The sequence below is a fragment of the Tachysurus vachellii genome, chromosome 5 (assembly GCF_030014155.1).
Source record: "Tachysurus vachellii isolate PV-2020 chromosome 5, HZAU_Pvac_v1, whole genome shotgun sequence".
Lineage (NCBI taxonomy): Eukaryota > Metazoa > Chordata > Actinopteri > Siluriformes > Bagridae > Tachysurus > Tachysurus vachellii.
In genome coordinates this window covers 18,245,308-18,264,574 of record NC_083464.1, presented here as the reverse complement: position 1 = coordinate 18,264,574, position 19,267 = coordinate 18,245,308, and the positions used below count along the sequence as shown (strand labels likewise).

At 40.0% G+C, this 19,267-nt stretch overlaps 1 protein-coding gene across 1 annotated transcript in view; it reads left to right on the top strand.

Annotated features, from left to right (window-relative positions):
• snrka (SNF related kinase a) overlaps positions 1-19,149 on the top strand; it is a 32,399-nt gene extending 13,250 nt beyond the window's left edge. The window contains exons 3-6 of the mRNA XM_060870143.1: positions 5,103-5,244; positions 13,622-13,834; positions 14,379-14,513; positions 15,653-19,149. Coding sequence (XP_060726126.1) covers positions 5,103-5,244; positions 13,622-13,834; positions 14,379-14,513; positions 15,653-16,958 — 1,796 coding nt within the window. The 3' untranslated portion in view covers positions 16,959-19,149. The remainder of the gene's footprint in view (positions 1-5,102; positions 5,245-13,621; positions 13,835-14,378; positions 14,514-15,652) is intronic.
• Positions 19,150-19,267: the final 118 nt, after the last annotated feature.

Here is a 19,267-nt window from a genome sequence, read left to right as displayed (position 1 = left end):
ACATAGCAGAGTGTTCAATGGACACCATATGGCCAAAAGCATGTGGACATCACACCCATGTGTGGGCCTTCCCAAACTGTTGCCACATAGTTATAAGCACTCTGCTTAGGATGTAACATTAAGATTTCCCTTTACTGGAGCTAAGGGGACATTGTTCCTGTGTACAAAACAAGGTCCTGTATTCCCTGGGCACTGATGGTCCACCCCATTGAACACCTTTGTGTTGAGATAAAATTCAGACACCAGTACACAGGAAAATCTTTTACCAGAATGGACAAATTCTCACTGCCACACTCCAAAATCTAGTCCCAAAAGTCCTACCCAGAAAAATGGAGGTTGTTAATGCCAAATGGCGACCTGCTCCATGTTAGTGCTCATATGGGTGTGATGGTGAGGTGTCCATATAGTGTATATAAAAACTGCCCACAGTCTACTGAATCCAGTTTTCTAAATACGAACCATATATGAATGTTTCATGGAATTTCAAAGACTTAACCCCTCTTGTCTACTTAGTGAAATGACAACATGGGTTGTCAAAAAACACCACGTTGAGCTTAATTTTTTTTTCTTTTATTTCATATGTTCATTCAAGTCCATGACAGTAGTTAAAAGTGCTAAAGCGAAGCAGTTCAAAACAGAACACAATAAGTGACCGTTATTTAAAGCCAGGAGCTAATAACCAAGGGTAAAGCAATAAAAGGTGCCTGGTGTTTCCCTTTGTTGCCTTTATTTGCTTATTTGGAACTTGGTAAGCAAGGACCATACAAACTGTGTTTGCACTCTGCTGATGGAGTATATAGAGGATTTACTGTTGTAAATAATGTGCTGTAAGTTTGAAATGGAGAAACCGCTGGCACGCCACTGGGTGTCTTGTCTCTTTGCCGACGTCAGTGAGCTTATGTGATGTTGGTTGGAGCAGCGGTGGAGTGATGCAGTGCACTAGTAGCACATTCGCGCAAATGGCCAAGTGTCAAATTCATGAATCGCTCATTAAACTACCGCCGAGGTGCATATGTTTGCATGCGTGCTTTACGCAAGTCTTGCTGCTTTGTGCTGCTCTGACACCACAGGAAAGCTTTTAAGGATGGCGCTACCCCCCTCATCTCCTTTCCGTCTCCTTTCCCCATCTCTTCACCCCTTTGTTTCCAACAGATTGTTTTCTCTCTGAGAGCTGGCACCTCCCTGCTGAAGCTTGGGGAAAACAGGGAAAGGAAGAAGAATAGCAGGAATGACGGCTGGAGAGGCAGGAAAATGGGGGGACATGATGGAGCTATGTTTAGAGCAGCGTCTTCCTGATCTTACCCATGCCAGCCAGACACGGTGCCGTTTGCCCACAGGGTAATTAATCCAGCCTGCTGGTTGCTATAGCAACACCTTGTGCCATCTGAAACAGAGCTGTGCGTACAAGAGGTAAAAGAGCAAGAGGGCATGGGGGTGTCCAGGAAGTCGCTTGCTCTGTTTCTCTCACCTTGGCATCCTGTCTGCACAAGTGAATGTTGTATGTTAGCATTCCCCCTTTAATTATCTACACATGCAGGTGCTTTGCTTTGTTGTCATTAAGATTTTGTGTGAGGAATGTTACAGATTGTGGCATTTAACCATAGGGGAGCACCCATCATTTCCCATATTGTCCTTTAGATGTTGTAACCAAGAGAGACTGAAAAACAACATGGAGCAGTTCAAATGGGTTTGTTTTAATTTGCTTGTTAAAGTGCTCCAGAACTTGAAAGTGTTTCGCAAGGCTACAGAGTTCCATAATAACTTGTAATAATTACCCCAAACAACTCCTTAAACCCTTCGTTAATGTTTTGGCTTACAAATAACTTGGTCCTTCAACCACAGACATGTACCTGCTCTGTAGTTGAGGTCTAGTGCTGGTGACCTACTTAAAAGCATACGTTTCACTGTGAGGATGGTGCTTGAGCTGTCGTGTGAAATTGACAGCACGGGCTTTTTTGGCATCTGCAGCTATAACTAAACCCCAGACTGGTCTAAACCCCTCTCATAAAGGAAGTAAATTCATCCCTGCCTAAAAACAACAGTGCTCTAGACAGGCAAATCCCTGAAGTAGTACATTTTTACTTATTTGAATCCCTGACAACCCTGTATCATATCTGCAGCTCTGAATTTCCTGGTTAGAACACTGACTTCATTAACCTGGATTTGATCCACCAGGGAAGACAGTCTGAGTGATAAATACTTTGTGTGTGTTTGTGTAGTGTTTGTGCTACCTAGTATATTAGAATATTAGCTTGTGATGAGCACAGAAGACGTGTGTACATCAAGGTCATCTGATTTTTAAGGAATTAACTGATGTCTGTGCTGTGCCATGTTTTTCATCTCAACCTGAAAATACATTAAAGTAATCCTATTGTAATGCACACTTTAAGGTGTGGAGTTATTGTGTATGGCTTCCTGTTGATGGCCAGTGTGTGGCTGCTCTAGTTTCTGCTTGGTCCAGCGTGTGGATTAATAACCACACTCATATTCCTCCACAATGATGGCGTGGTTTAGCAGCAAGCCAGGGCCTGACTTCACTTTCTGCTGCAGTCATTCAAAATTAAACAAGCATGAGGCTGTTGGCCCAGAGGATACACCCACACTCCTCTTTCTACAGACACACACCCCCAGAGGTTCCTGTGAAACCTGTAGTGAGCTATAAAGGGGTTTGATAGCTGATTTGTTTACGACATAGTTTATCATTTCCCGGCCGGGAGCTCAGGTGATCGGGACGTGATGTGCTTGGTTAAGTCACACGGCGGAGAATTTTCTACAAGTGTGTTAATATTTTGCAGCACTGCAGACTCAGCACAGACAGGTGTACAGCTACCTCCAGATTTCTCTCTGACCTAAGCTGCCAAGTTGTCAAAGATGATACCAAGGTTTATGTCCTAAATAAACCTAACGCACTATGGCCGTGTAGCGTGCGATGAGCTTTCGTGCCGTCAGAAGTAACAGTGAAAGCAAGGCTAGGTCAGTCAGCACTCAATTTATTTGAATTCAATATGGCCTTGAGCCTATGATCCCTGTCGTGTCAGCTCTCCTTAAAGGGCAATTTCAGCAAATGGAAATATAACAAGATGCGAGCTTGTGCTGTATTATGTCTTATTTTGAAATTTACTAAAATACAAAAGTGAAGTAATGTGACATCAGCTGCTACTGGGTACATCATAGATGGATTTATTTCATTCCCACAGCATCAAATGTATTTTTGTTCTGTCTGATACAATCATGCTCATCTAATTGAAATCAATGAGAGGTCATGGAAAATAGCAGTAAATGTTCCAGCTGTAGACACCAGGGAATGGTGGGAGCTTTGATGGGAAACCAGAATGCTTATTGTCTCAAGAGAGAAGTATTGCACTTGCTCAGAAAGTTTACTGCAGCTGGTTTCTACATAATCCTCTCTGTGTGAATGTAACAGTATGTGGTAGTTACACCTCTTCTCAAATTCCAGTAAACAAGCAGGTTTAATTAACACACATTTTAAAAGGTGCATGCAGCTTAATGGAACGCTGATTAGTGAAGTGATGTCTGACGAGGACGAGGTCCAAAGACAAACACTACATGAAAAGACACTGATGTAGTTATTGTAGTTACTAAAGCAGTTATTCATTATCTTTTCTAAATATAACCACTTTTTCCACAGAAAGAATAGTTTTTTTTTGTACAAAATCACAGTAGCCTCGCTTTTATACACATGCAGCAAATGCAAGAGGTGAGCTTTTGCTGATTTTGTATGCCAAGTCATTTTGAGCAGCGTAACGCTTGCATCCCCATATAGCTTCTAGCGACAATTAAATAATGCAGAGCATCTTTGTGATGACATCAAGGTGTGCAGTTCAGAGCCACCATCAAGCAGCAAATGTAATTTAGCCATAATCTTTGGAAACAATGGGTTTTGAAAATCTTACATTAGGCATTATGTAAATGTCCTTTTTTCTTGTACTGTGGATTGTCAGGCTCCAGAATAGTTCAGAATTATAAAAAACTTAAACGGTATTTAAAATCAGTCATATCAGAAATCTAAATAGAAGGCAGGCCTAATGTTTTCATGATTAGTAGAAAATCTATTTTTAAAGGCACTGAGAGGTAAAAATTGAATAGTTAAAAAGCATCACAAATCCAAAAAAAATCTAAATTTGTTAATCGAATCCATATCAAAATGAAGTAAGTTGTGAGTGACCGGATCCAGTTGTTCTGCAGGTACACTGCTCTGTCAGAGACAGCATGCTGAGGTAGCCTTTCCCTGTATGTCATTCATTCTGGACTCATGAATCATTCTCATTTATTTTGGTCATGCTTAATAAAAAAACTAGCAGGAGCTCTACAACGGACAGACTGTACCACTGTTTCCATTAATAGCTATATGTAGTGCAGACAGACATAGCAGAGGAGATCTGTAGAGTTCTGTGGGAGAATAAGAGTATATGTAGGTGTCGTTCTGCTCTACAGTACATTTGACTACACACTCATTGGGTTTTTAGCAAACTTTGTCATATGTGTTTGAGTTTTATTCATGCAACATTTAACCTCCAGTATGAAATTTAACATTTTTTTTCTTGGCTGCTTCACCAGCATTTAGGTTCCTTGTCCTAGAATTAAGTCCAGCATGAAGGAAGACTGCATAATCCTCTGAGGATAAAGATTTAATGGAAATTTTGCTCAAATCTTCTGTACTGCTTTAATTACAGCTGAATTCATTTTAAGCCTTGTACTGTTTGGATTTCGTAATTAATAGAAGAACTATGTTGTTTGACCTGATTGCTATGTTTATAATTCATGATATTTTCCTGTGTTCCAATCGCACTTGTTCTTCAGAACCAATAAAACAGGTTAGTTGGGATGTCGGCTCATATGAATATCTCTGTGTGCTGTGACATTCAGGCCCTGCGAGAGCTGTTTAATACACACACACACACAATTTTATTTATCGGTTTCAGGAAATTGGTAGTTAACTGTTTCTTTTCTGTAATTGATTTGGTTTTAAATAAATCCCACGTGGAGAAAAAAAATAGAAATAGAAAAAAATAGCCCTTTTGTTGATTTTTCTTTTTATTTTTTATTCATATATATTTCTATCTGTGTGTTTGTTTCTCTAGATATCTGGAGCCTAGGAGTGATACTCTTCATGCTGGTTTGTGGTCAGCCTCCTTTCCAGGAAGCCAACGACAGTGAAACCCTCACCATGATCATGGACTGTAAATACACCGTACCTACCCATGTCTCCAATGCCTGCAAGGAGTAAGGATTCTCATACAGCGCTTACATGTCCTCTAAAAACACTCTAGCGCCGTATCTAAGCTGTATTAGCCTAAAATGAGATTTAAGGCTAGACTAACAAGACGACACTTAGCTGACACAAGGTGTTGTGATAAGACCTGAAATCACTACCTTAATTCCCAGCAATGCAAAGTACAAGAGGAACAAATGCAATTTCTAAAAATGGCCTTCACAGTAAAAATTGGCTCCTACTGAGTTTTTCCTCAGGCAGTAGTATTGCCTAAACCCAGTGCAACCCAGAATAATAAGAACTGATATTTCTTCCCTATAAATCACAGAACCCAAGTGAGATGTAGTGCACAGTCACTGGGGCAAAGTGCACTTGCTCAGAAAGTTTACTGCAGCCGGATTCTACATAATCCTGTATGAATGTAATAATAGTCACACCTCTACACACATGCCACTAATCGAGCAAGTTTAATTAACACATATTAAAAGGTGCATGCAGCCTAATTGATTGCTGATGGGTGAAGTAAATGATGTCTGATGAGCTCGTCCAAGGTCAAACACGACATGAAAAGACACTGAAGTGACACTGATTTCACTTACTGAAGCCGTTTCATATCTTCATTATGCAACATCTTTTCACAATAAAACTAGATTTTCACAGATAAAACATGGTAAAACATAGTATGGATTTAGCAGAGGAGTTTAGAATGAATGTTTGCTTCGTATTGCTTTTTGAATCTTCATCCCAGATGATTTAAGTTTCTCTTACACAGAATGTTTAAGCACATTCAGCCTTTATAGGGAAACAAAAGTAGCAATGAACACACAGCTCAAGACAGATTATTCCAGATTTTACTGATATTTCACACATGTGGAGAGCTCAAGCACTGCTTTCAGTACAGTTTGCAGGATTTTTATTTTTTTTGGTGATAAATGATCAGAGGTTCCATCAGTGACCTCTTCTGTCTGTTGACCTTTTAAGTACAACAACATACAAAGACTTTTTCTGATATGAATGCAGATTTTGTCTTGTCATTGGTTTCACTAATTGTGAAAGCTGGGCTGTTGCGTTAAAAAAAAAAGCTTTGTGTGCCGAGGTCAGTGTTTGTGTTCAACTTGAATTTTTGGGTGCCATTGTTACAGAAACAATCCATGTAGCATTGAGTTAAACCATTTTATTTCTGGATTACAACCAGAAAATCTTTATTCTTTATATTAAAAGTAGCACATGTTAAATACGTAGCAACTGTAAGACTAGGAGAAACTCGTATGCTGTCTCTCATATAATGTGGTGTTGAATATTTTGTCAGAACATCTGTTCATGTTAGGACCTTGGGGATTTTCTGTCACTGTTATTTAAAGCTGATTTGTCTAGCTTTTTATCTCATATTGGTGAGACAGTGGGGCTGATGAGCAGTTTAGTCTCCCAAGGATACTTCCCTAAATTGACTTTATTTGTGTTTATTAATAATTCACTTGGACTTTTATATTAGCCAGTTCAAAGTACTGTCCAGATTCTCATATATTTTCGATTATCTTTTGTGTTCATGTTGTAACTTGTTACTCACTAAGCTGCAACACAAGAATTTCCCTCATTGAATTTCTCTGTCTGTCATTAGTGATGGATTGTAGTGATGGAGCTCTAATAGTGGGTTTTCTGATGCTCTATTTGGCAAAACAGATGGAAATCACACCCAATAAATATTTATATTATTATATTTATAATATAAATGTCAGCTTTATTGAGATCTCAGTTATTAGCCAGTTTGACTCGGTTCTTAAATAGAACAGCTTTAATTCAAGTAAACCTCTAAATAATGTCACCTTGAACTTAATGTTTTCTGTACTTTCTTTTGATTTAGAAAATCCTAATGGTAATGTTAACATTTAAATAATGAGAATAGTAATTGGCTAGTTTGGCTATGTTCAGAAAATAATTGTGGCCTGAGGAAGACCATGGCATTTATCTTTACAGTTAAAGGGATTTTTGTCCCTGTTAAAAGTGGCTATGCTTGTTGTGGTTACTTTTTTCCATTTTATTTCTTTATTTTAACCCACAGTCATTTAGTTTTTAGACACATGTTGTGTTACTTGGTGTTATTTTTGTGGTTTTCCCGGCCTACTCCAAATGGCATTTGGTGCATGACTTCAAATCAAGCACTTCCTGCCACTTTACTATATTTATATCCATTCAGGAGTCTCCTCAGGTTGTTGAGCCCTGTACTAGTTGAAATGAAATTAAGACAGAGGTCTTATCTGAATGCAACAGTCCTGTAACTCATTACACCACCATTGTTAGTTGTGTAATATCTGTTCTGTACAGGGTGTGTCCTCACATCTCAGCAGGGCACTTCTGAAAAATCTAAGCTGTAGTCGTTCTTTCATTCTTTTGCCCTTCTGTGTTTATTTTGGCTTCCTGCCTGTAGTGCTAGAATGATGTTGCTGCTTCCAGGTAGAACATGTGTCTAAGGGCAAATGTATCAGACGATCAGGTTACACTCTAGTCCTAAAGAAATGGCTCTTGTTTACGTACTTACAGCTGCCTTGTTCTGTTCTTCACTTTAGCTGAATAGATGATGAAGTTAGCTGGGGGATCTGCTCACCATTAGTTAATAACCTTCCATTTATATCAGTAAAATATAAGCACAGGAAAGAATATTATTTAATGATGGTTTAAAAAAAAACCCAAGTGTTTAAGGAGATGTGACAACTCCCTCCTCCAAATTCAGGGAAACCAGTCACCTGCTAATTCCCACACACCATCCAGCTCTCCCAATCACACAACAGCTACCAAGTGAGGAGGATGAATACTAACACATGCTTCCTCAGAGACACATGGAGCTAGCCAACCGCATCTTTAAAACTGTTGCTCATTCTGCCTCACAGGGCAGCTTAACACACACAAAGGAAAGCGTTAGCCACCCTTGTCTGCATACCGGAGATCACAGGGGGCCTTCTGTCGATGTACGTGACAGGCAGAGATCTCCAAAGGATAGGGCAAAAGATTTTTTGTTGTGCTCCACTTTTTCATACCAATTTATCCTCAGCTAGATTCTTATTGTTTGCTGTTTTGAGATAACTAATATTTTTCATTCTAATAGTGAAAAAAACTGTGTGTGTCTTCGTATGTGTTTTCACCCCAGTGCTTCTTGGAGCGTGAGAAAGTGTGGCTTATATGCAGTTATACATTCTTTATGCCTTGATGGTTGGACGGTATTCAATACTGTACCCATATTTACAGACTCCACTGCATTGTAATGTAAATGGAAAATGTGTTGTAAGATGTGTTGGGGCAATTTGATGATCCGGGTCTGGTCTGAAATGTTGCTATGCTGGCTTTCTGCCCTGCTGTCTGCTAGTTCACTCATTCTATGTGTTTAGAAACAAAAAAAAATTCAAAGTGCATTGCAAGCCAGAGGAACTTGAGAAAGTTTGAGGTAAAGTTCCATATTGATGACAAAGTCCTGCATATACTGATTAAAGGCTGGGCTGGTTTTACTCCTGAAGCAATATTGCTCAGCCCCAAGCTTGCCACTCAACTTAGTCAGGTTTTTCTGCCATGCCATATTTCACTAGAGGTCATAACTCAATTCTTGACCCCTGACCTGGGGGGGAAATATAAAACTTAAAACTCAGCTCAAGCTTTGAATAGTCTATTTATCAAGTAATGTCAAATCATCATGGCTACACACATCAGTAGTAAACGAACACTTCTTACCTTGAAATGAGACACCAATTTAATGTTCACCATAGGTGGATATACAAGTATTTATTTATTTATGTATTTATTTATTCAAGATAGATATCTATGCTTAATAAATCTAAAACTCTGACTATACAGTCTGCTGTTCTGAGTAGGTAAACATAGATCATCATGGTTTGCTAACCAAAGGGGAACATGAATGACCTGGTGTGTTTTTTGTTTTTGTTTTGATTCTAGATTGTTTGTTTGTTTTCTTTCCTCCCCCACTATGTATCTTGAATGCATGGACTTTTCACTTCTAAGGTATGTCGAATGCAGCATGAGGTTCTCTTACAACTCGGATGGTTAAAGGCCTGGTTTTTTAACATCGCCTCTAAAATTGGGGGGTAATGGGATTTTGGCTGATCCCAAATATTTTGTAGATTTTTTTTCTTTTATTTATTTGGGTTTTTTTTTTCTTCTGTTCATCCTGCAAAAGTACAGCTCACATGTTCCCCTCTCTCTTGTTTCTTAAAGTCCAGGATCAGTGTGGAAAAAACTTGTTCTTTTGGTAAACTCGATTAATAAACTAAAAATAACTTGAGCGCTTCAAGCAGCAGTTCCACATTCCACTCCCTGGTCATCCTTTTCCGCTCGAGGAGACGAGGATATATTTAGTCTTCAGGAAAGGAGGGAGGATAACATCCTCTTCATGTTTAAACAGTGTTCCTTTTGAGATAGTTGGCTTTGTCTCTTTAATAAAGAGGGCTGTTTAAATGATGTAAAAAAAAGAATTTTAAATATGTAAACAATGTTACACGCCATGTTTCTAACCTAAGGATCTGTTTCAAAGGTGATGTTTATTCATGTAGATACTGGAATAAAGGTGGAATCTTTTATCAGAGCAGTTGTCTCGTGCAGGAGATTTGGTGCCATCTTTGTCTGCATCCTGCTGAGACTGCTGTGGATGTTCAGTGATCATCATATACATTATAACTCTTTAAACAGGCTTTAAATTAACCTGCTTCAGGCCTCCAGCACAGGCTTACATAATTCATTTCAATCTTGGTAGATATCAAACTAATGTGTTACCTTTAAACTTGCCTGTGTAGTAAAAGCCTCATTTGTGAGAGTTACAGATATGAGCTGAAACACAGATGCACAGTAATGACAGAGCTTTCTGAACTTTGCCCATAGTTCTTTTCTTCCAGTATATGATGTTTCAGCATTTCAGTGACGTGAAGTGACATACGGCTAAGTATGGTGACCCATACTCAGAATTCGTTCTCTGCATTTAACCCATCCAAAGTGCACACACACAGCGGTGAACACACACCCGGAGCAGTGGGCAGCCATTTAGTGGCCATTAGCAGTGGGCAGCACCTGGGGAGCAGTTGTGGGTTCGGTGCCTTACTCAAGGGCACCTCAGTCGTGGCCGGCCTGAGACTCAAACCCACCACTTTAGGATTACGAGTCAGACTCTCTAACCATTAGGCCACGACTTGTATTCATCGTGTACTTCTAAGAACCTTCAATTCTGTGACTTGATACTTGTTTGTATTTATTATCAGAAGCATATGAAAGGCTCAGTTCTTCATTCCTGAACACTCCACTGTATAAACTCATTACTGCTCTGATTTACCACTTTAGTAATTCATGGGATGATTTTGTCACCTGGTCGACGAGGTTTGCTGACTTTCACAGAATCCTTAGATATTTTCATCCAAGCTTGTCAGATGGAATTTTGTCTAGATTGCGTCATACCATTTGGGGATATTTTAATTCCACCGTATTGATTTGGTCAGATTAATTCAGCTATATTGTCTTCTGGTTACATTTCTTAATGCTTGAGTTAAAAGAGAAGCTTTTAGCAGACCTCCATCTCACCAGCATGTGCAGCTCCTCAAATTGAAGACTTTCAGCAAATCTGGGCTTGTCTTCAGTTGATGAGTGTAATTAGAGCAATTCAGCAGCCTCTCTCTCCCCCCCCCTAACAGACCACCAGCTTTTCAGATAAGAAATGTGTTTTCCCATTAAGCTGCTGCTGAAGTGCTGCAGCACAGGGAAGAGATGGAGCGTTTTAATGTGGCACCAATGAGAAAAGATTGATATGGGCTGGTTTTCCAAGTAAATATAGCTCGTTTCTAGCTGCTCAGCATTTATGTCACCTTGAATTCATTCAGTAAAGGAAAGAGTTGTAACTAAATTCCAGGATTATAAAAATGGGAACTTCACACATGATCTTGACCAGCTGTTCACTTTGCACTTCATGCAGGTGTGTTAAGATTCTTTACATATCACATCACTGATATTGCCATAGTACATGGCAATATTACATGGATTAAAAGGTTCCATGTTGACAAAAAGTTAGTACAGTATAAGGTGTAAGGAGACATTGTGTAATAGCATAGATAGTGAGCAAGTAAGACTAGAGTTATTAGTGTGATTCAAAGCACTGATGAGTCTACTCTGAGCTATAGAGCAATGCTACAATCAAGAACACACATGTTCTGCTTCAGTCCTGGTGGAATGATCTGTTCTGTAGTTGATTATGTGGCCATTGATATTGGGCACAATGAAAGGCTAAATCTGAAACCCATTATTTAGTACAACTGGCCCTTTTGCTCACTCTGTGATTATAGACATCTTGCAGCTACAGCCGTTGCCAGAAGAGCTGATGACCATGGTTCTTCAAATATCCCATATCAGGCTTCAGTGCAACTGCCTGCGTACTAAATAATGAACAAAATGCATCGTGTAGGATCAGATAGTTTATTTGAAATAACCACTAATAACAAAGCCCTAAAATAAAATGGGCGCCCGTGACTGATACTTTAGCATCTTGGCTGTATTGTCTTTTGTCTGTAATTATTGGCATGCACATGGAGCTGGTTCTTTTATCTCTTTCCCTTTTGAGACAGTGAGCTCTCCGCCTCTCCATTGAAGCAGTCAGTGTCGTATGCTGACGAAAGCTAAGCTGCAGTAGTAATTTTGTCATTGTATATGTGTTGGATGCTGACGGCCTGCCCTGAGGATGGCTTTCTGCTAAAAACAAAAAAGAAACAACAACTGAGAGCTCCTGTTGTTTTTTAACACGACTCATTTACACTTCTCTCTTCTGTCATTTCGCGCTTCTCACTGACTGCTGAGAGGATCAGTGAGGTTTCAGTAGCTTCTCATTTTCAAGAAAAAATCTTTCAGGACCATCAGCTAATTCAGTCATATTCTAACCAGCAAGCAGTTGATTATTGATATTGACGACTGGTGATTTTAACCAAAGACCAAAAAATTAAATTTCCACGTTTAGTGGTGTCCACATTCAGCATTGGATTTCTTGGTCATGTTACATTCAGATTTATTTGTATAGCACTTTTAACAATTGATATTGTCTCAAAGCAGCTTTACAGAACATAAAAATAAAACAAAAAAGGTAATATAAAGATTCATATAATACAAAAATTTAAGATTAATATTAGGCGACTGTGGCAACGAAAAACTCCCTTGGATGGTAAAGGAAGAAACCTTAAAAGGAACCAGACACAAAGGGGAAATAATCCTCATGTGGGTGACACTGGAGGGTGTGATTTATAAATATACAGTCAGACAGTTGTGTATTGATGAGGAGGATGTTGTCCTCAAGGACTACATTTTGTTGGAATCTCCTCTTAGTATGTCTGAATATTTCATGAAGCAGAGTCCAACTGGATGATCTCTAGATCTCTTAGGATCCTCACATGGTTGACCATGGACTAGTTAGATACATGGGAATTAAATCATTAAGAGCATTGTATGCAAGTAGCAGCAGTTTGTAATCAATTTTAAACTTAACAGGTAGGCAGTGTATGATCATATTATCTTGTTCTGGTAAGAACTCTGGCAGCTGCATTTTGGACTAACTGTAGCCTATTTATTAAAGATGCAGGACAACCACCAAGTAATGCATTACAATAATCCAGTCTAGAGGTCATGAATGCATGAACTAGCTTCTCAGCATCAGGTACAGATCGGATAATTCTTAGCTTGGCAATATTTCTAAGGTGGAAGAAGGCTGTTTTTGTAATATGGGCGATATGATTTTCAAAAGACAAGTTGCTGTCTAATAGAACACCAGGTCTTTCACTGTAGAGCGAGTAGTTCCAGTACACCCTTTACATTCCCCAGTGGTCGTTAATAGCTCCTTTTTCACACAGATTTTATCATCAAAATTTTGTATAAATTCTGTGGAAGGTTATCCAAACATGTCTCAATTTGAAAAAAATAAAATTAAGTAAATATGTATATACTATCTGATAAGTCATTGTCATTTTCTGTACTGAAAAAGTGTAAAATATTAGAAAGATTCCAAGATTGTAACAGTTCTTAAGTTTTTCCTTAAACGCTGCTACATATTTTGAAGTGAGCCACATCAGTCAAGCTTGATGAATGTCAGATTTTATTATTTTGTTTTATAAATAAACCTTTATAGCTGTAATACTGATTACATTTTAGCTTTACTCGACTGGGTTCTGTGCCCGACGCCTGAGTGATGTGCACTTTATTTATTGCATTTTAAAATAAGTCTAAATTTCAACACACCTCGTTATTGTGATCTCCCAGTGTGATGTTTTAACTTGTGAACTGTAACTATAGTGTTTTGTCCACATCACTGTAGCTGTTTGGCTTGGCATGCTCTGATCTGTCATGGTGATTGATCTTTTTTCCTAACAGTCTGATCAATCGGATGCTGCAGAGGGACCCCAAGCGCCGTGCCTCACTGGAGGAGATTGAGAGCCATGCGTGGCTACAGGGAGTGGATCCGTCCCCAGCCACCAAGTTCAGCACACCTTTGGTGTCCCACAAGAACCTTTCTGAGGAAGAACACAACTCCATCATCCAGCGCATGGTGCATGGAGACATTGCAGACCGAGAAACTATCATTGAGTAAGTGCCCCTAAAGCATGTTCCTGCTGAGAACAGAGAGCAGTTTTTTCCTCTCTGATCCTCATGCAGCCACTGACAATAGAGGTCAAGGCAGTATCTTCACCCTGGGAGAGTTCTTTGCAGGAAGAGAGATTTTTGCCATTCTTTATGCTAGAGCCTTTAAAAAAAAAAAAAAAAACGGCCCTATTTAGTGGCTCCAGTTTGTTCATTATAATGTAATCCCTAAGAAGCAGAGAGGAGGGACTGCAAATATGCTCTGGCCGCACTAAGCTCTGGAACCGTGCTGAGGACATGCCAGCTTCATTACATCTGCATTAAAAAGGCTCACAGAAATCAGTGAGCATGCTTATTTATAATAGCCTACTATTTTTAGTCGGGCATATTTGAGCAGCATAAAAGACCACATAGAGTCTGATCAGCTGTTGTTATCCTCTTTGGTATACATGTGGATGGCTTCTTTGCCCAGTACATGATCTGAAAATTCATCCCTCTTTCTCTTTCTAGCATTTTCAATCCTCCTAAGTATGTTTTTCTGCTTCCCCAGAGCCCTAGAAACTAACAAGTATAACCACATCACGGCTACCTACTTCCTGCTGGCAGAGCGGATCCTACGGGAGAAGCAGGAGAAGGAGGTGCAGCCCCGATCCTCCAGCCCCAGCAACATCAAAGCTCATTTCAGGTACTGTTTAATGGCCTCTGTCTGTCTAAGGGCCTAGGGGTCGAGCTGCAGCTTCACTGCAACTCAGTACAGACTCTTCAGCAGTTGTGGACTTCTGTCTCTTTCAGCTGTAATGCACTCACAAACTGCCAATGCTCTCTGTACCTGATCTTTCACAGCTTTCATTTCTGAAGTGAGTAGCGTATATCCAGCACAAGCTTTGAAAGCGCACCTGTGCAATACACTGCTAGATAGCTCAGGCTTAATTGCCAGCACTCATTTGCCCCAGATGCTATCTGCAAGGAATAGAATTCAGTTATGGCTTTCTTCTAAGAGATAGATTCTGCTGTATGTCAGGATTTGTCTCTTAATGCACAATGAGGACAGACAGCACATTTCTGGTTCTGATAAATGTGTTAGAAGGCTGAAAAATTGGTTTGGACTGACCTAGAAAAGCATAGGTGCTGCTTTCTGTTTAGGAGGATTGGAGAAAAGAATCGAATGGTTCACAAGTACAGTCATCTATTCGTCTCATGCAAGGCTGTTTTAGTTTAAATTTAAATTAGATTGTTTGTATTTTAGAAAATGATTTGTATGAGAAAATATAGGATTGTGCCAGACTAAATGGACAACAGAGACATAAAAGACCTTTGTTTGGAAGAGTTCTGTCACCTTTCCTTTCTTTTTTTTTTAGTCCTTGCATTCTGTTTCTTGCTTTGTACTTTGACATGAGTAGGGTGTCCTGTTTTGCTTGTTGCCATGTCAACAAAAGCTTTGTGTATTGTCGATAAAGATTTGACAGTGGTTTTGTAAACCTAGGAACATGAGCGTACCTCGGTGCTACAGGGAACATGAGGATGACTCCATCGGGTCTTGTAGCTTCAAACCCCATCAACACTGGAGCTTAAGCCTGCAAGTGTTCAAAGATTCACCAAGATGCTCAGTTCAATGATTGTGATAGGAGTGCTATCCTTTTTTCCTTTCTTATCATTCTGGTGTGTTTGAGCCTTTCAGTGATTTATTTATTAATTACACTAATGTGAGTTACGCAGTTTAGTTTTAGTAGTAAGTTAGTATTAACAGGATGCCCATCTCGGAAAGTTTTCATGGAGTTGTCTCTCTGTGGCTCATGGTTTCTGTTTATTTTTCTGTTTTTATAGGCAGTCATGGCCGACTAAAAATGACATGCACCAAGACATTGAGGACAGCCTGGCTGCTTCCTCAATCTCACACGCAGGGGGGCCACAGTCTCCAGCCCGGAGCACTGAGAACCTGCTGAATGGTCACCGGAACAAAGGGCTTCTGGATCTGGGCCGCCGAGAAGAGAGTAGCGAGGCCTGTAGCACTGCCGTTTACCCTGGCCAGATGACTTCTCTCACCCAAAGCCCCCTCAAACCCAGCAGCACATCATCTGCCTCGGCCAAGCAGCGAACATGTCTTTTCCGTGTTGAGGAGGATGAGGAGGAAGAAGACGAGCAGGAGCCATCACCGCTCCCCACACAGGTGATCCTACGCCACAAGCCGCCATCCGTCACTAACCGGCTGACTTCACGCAAGAGTGCACCAGTGCTCAACCAAATATATGAAGAGGAAGGTGAGTCCGATGACGATGATTTCAACATGGACGAGAGTCTGCCACCCAAGCTGAGCCGCCTCAAGATGAACATGACATCGCCCGGCACAACACAAAAGCGTTTCCATCGCCGCAAGAGCCAGGGCCGTGGCTCCAGCTGCTCCAGTTCGGAGACCAGCGACGACGACTCTGAGAGCCACCGTCGTCGCCTCGACAAAGAGCCAGTCTTCACATACAACTGGCACCGTAGGGACAGCAGTGAGGGGCCACCAGGAAATTCTGGGGGCAATGGAGGGGGTGGCAGCAGTGGCGGACAGAGCAAACCTTCGGGGGAGGGGAACTCGGGACCAGACAGGGGCAGCAGTAATGGCGGAAGTGGTGGAAGTGGAAACACAGGAGAGGGAGGGGGTTCTAAAGGACAGGGAAGTCCCTCCAGCTGTTCCAATGGCAATAGCAACCCTGCTTCAGGCTCCACACGCACTGCACCACGGAGCACAGGAGAACTGATGGAGAGCTTCAAGCTCATGAGTCTCTGCTTAAGCTCCCAGTTGCAGCATCGCCGATCAGGAGGAGGGGGACGCCTCATCGTGGATCCACAGAGTCTGTCCAGTGTGAGAGTGCAAGAAAAATCCTCATGGAAGATGTGCATCGGCTCGAACAGCAGCCTGGAAAAGACTCTTAATGTGGGTGGCGGATTAATGGACCGTTACCAGGACCAAACAGCAGCCATGCTGAATGAACTTGCCCTGGCCAAGGAGAACAACCTAAACTTGAAATCCAACGTTCTTCAGCTACCTCTGTGTGAGAAAACCATCTCAGTAAACATCCAGAGGAGCCCCAGGGACGGGCTGCTTTGTGCGTCGGCCCAGGCCAGCTGCTGCCAGGTCATATGATGGTGGATCACATGATCAGACCTCATAGTCAATTTGCTCCCATTGCTGCATTTGTAGCATAATAACACATTCAGATCTCCCGTAGCTTTGTGAGATCTTTCCCAACCTTCTGTCGTCTTAACTGTTCTTACAAATTATTTATTTTTCTTAGACCTGTTAGGTTTAATGAGGTGCACACTGCTAGCTTGTTTGTTTTCTGACTTTTTGTGGGGTTCTCCTTTTTAGTCCCCCTTTACTGTTTTTCATTTGCTTTCCATCCCTTTTTTTGTTTGTTTTTTGTTGTTTTATATCTCCTGAAGTGATAAGCTCTTAAGATGGTTTACATGGTTTTGGCCAGTTAATCAAACAGAACTGTAGAATTTTATTTAATGATAAAATTGATTATTTAATAAAGACAAATAAATATGACCAATAGTGAAACAGAGAAGCACCTGCCAGGTTGTATGAGCACTACACAACTTTAGCCATAATAAGTGCAACAATTAGAGTCCTAGTGGATTTATTTAGTGGATTCAAACAGAATTTGAGGGAAACCGCTTTTATGGTTAATGGCCATTTCTGATGTCTTAAAATAATTGACCAATTTATAATTCCACAGAAAATCAATGTATGTTTCTAATTGTTGTTTAATAAATGACACATATATTGAACTATCGTTAGCAGATTCAAAAGAATTCCTAGCAACATTTAAAAATTGTTTAAATGTTTTTAAAAATATTGTTAAACATTTCCCTCAAACAGGAAACGACTGTCAGCAAATTAACCTATTAAAAGTACATTCATGTACTATAGCTTTTGATTCAATTCTATTTTTTACTTTAATATTACTTTTCAGATAAATAAACCCTATGTTTCCACCACAGCCTCAACTAATTATCGAAAACAAATTTGTATGATACACTGAACGTTCTCTGGTAAATTAACTGCCATTTTTAATCCAACATGCCCATATTCCGATAATGAGGAGTCCTGGTAGAGCAGCAGCAGGAATGAATGCTGGAGCTTTGCTGCATCCACCATATTGATCTTTTAACGAAAACCATTAAAACATTTTGGTCATGTTCTCTAGTCTAGAATTAGCACGCTGGTTTAATTCTGTTAAGAGATTAAGGCCTTAATAATATTAATAATAATAATAATAATAATAATAATAATAATAATAATAATAATAATAACAATAATAATATCTTTACACTAGTAAATGAATTCCTATATACTGCTGAGCTCCAGATCCCAGTCCAACTGTTCTGACCTCACTCACTCTGTCTGTTGTTCGTAAACACTTCAGTTACTGTAACTACCAGTCTCTAAAAAAGACTGGCTTCAGATGCCTATAGGGTATGTAAATAAGTTTTTAAAAGTTTTATCTTTTTGTCCTGAAGGACTGCTGTTTTAACATGCTGTGTTGAATACAGGCATCGAGCTGGCTTTCTAGTTAAAGCCATGCTGATTTTTCACCTGGCTCTAAATCCCACGTACAGCTGAAGCCACGATGAGATACACGAGCACTCATTCAGGCAATAGATGATAAAGGAACAGGCTTTTCAGTGACCATCTTTGAGCCACTGTAAACAGTTGTACGGCATCCAGGCTGAAGCATTAAAGTTGGAGATATTTTAAGGGCATTGGCAATAAGCTATAAGTTGCAGCTATCTGTAAATATACATATTTTTTCTTTTATATGTACAGCCGTAGAATGGCTCACTTGGCCAAAAAAAAAGAGAGAATTATCTTGCGTATTTTTTGTTTTCATTTTTAAACAATAGGGTCTGTAAATAAAGATGTAAATACAGTGCACACTCTCTGTAAAACCGCAGCGTCAGCCGTCTGGTTCGTAGCTGTAACATAGCTTTACTAGTCGTGAGTGTCCTCCAGTAAGTTTAGCAATGTTGAAAAAGAAAACAGTGCTATATTCATGATGTTGGTCTCAGACTTTGTCCTGCGCCGATGTAAACAGGTAAAATGATAATGTGCATGTGTTGAATGTTCAACATAATTGATCCATGGACATCGAAAAGGAAAAGAACTGCCACAAAATGTTACTGGACCAAATTGTATACTGACTTCTTCTAAAGAAAAACAACAGTAAAGAAGCAAAATGATTCAATGTTCTGTTGTTGAAACTTGTCCTCAAGTTATATATAGTTATGGTAATGTCCAAAAATTAAATGTTGTGGAAGATGTCTTTAAACTTTGGCCTGTGTGTGTTTTTTTTTCTCCAGTGTATACAGTGTGCCATCAGGTTCTGGTACAGCCTCTGCAGATGTCACGCACTAGTATTTGTGCATCCTGTGAAACTACTGAAAGCA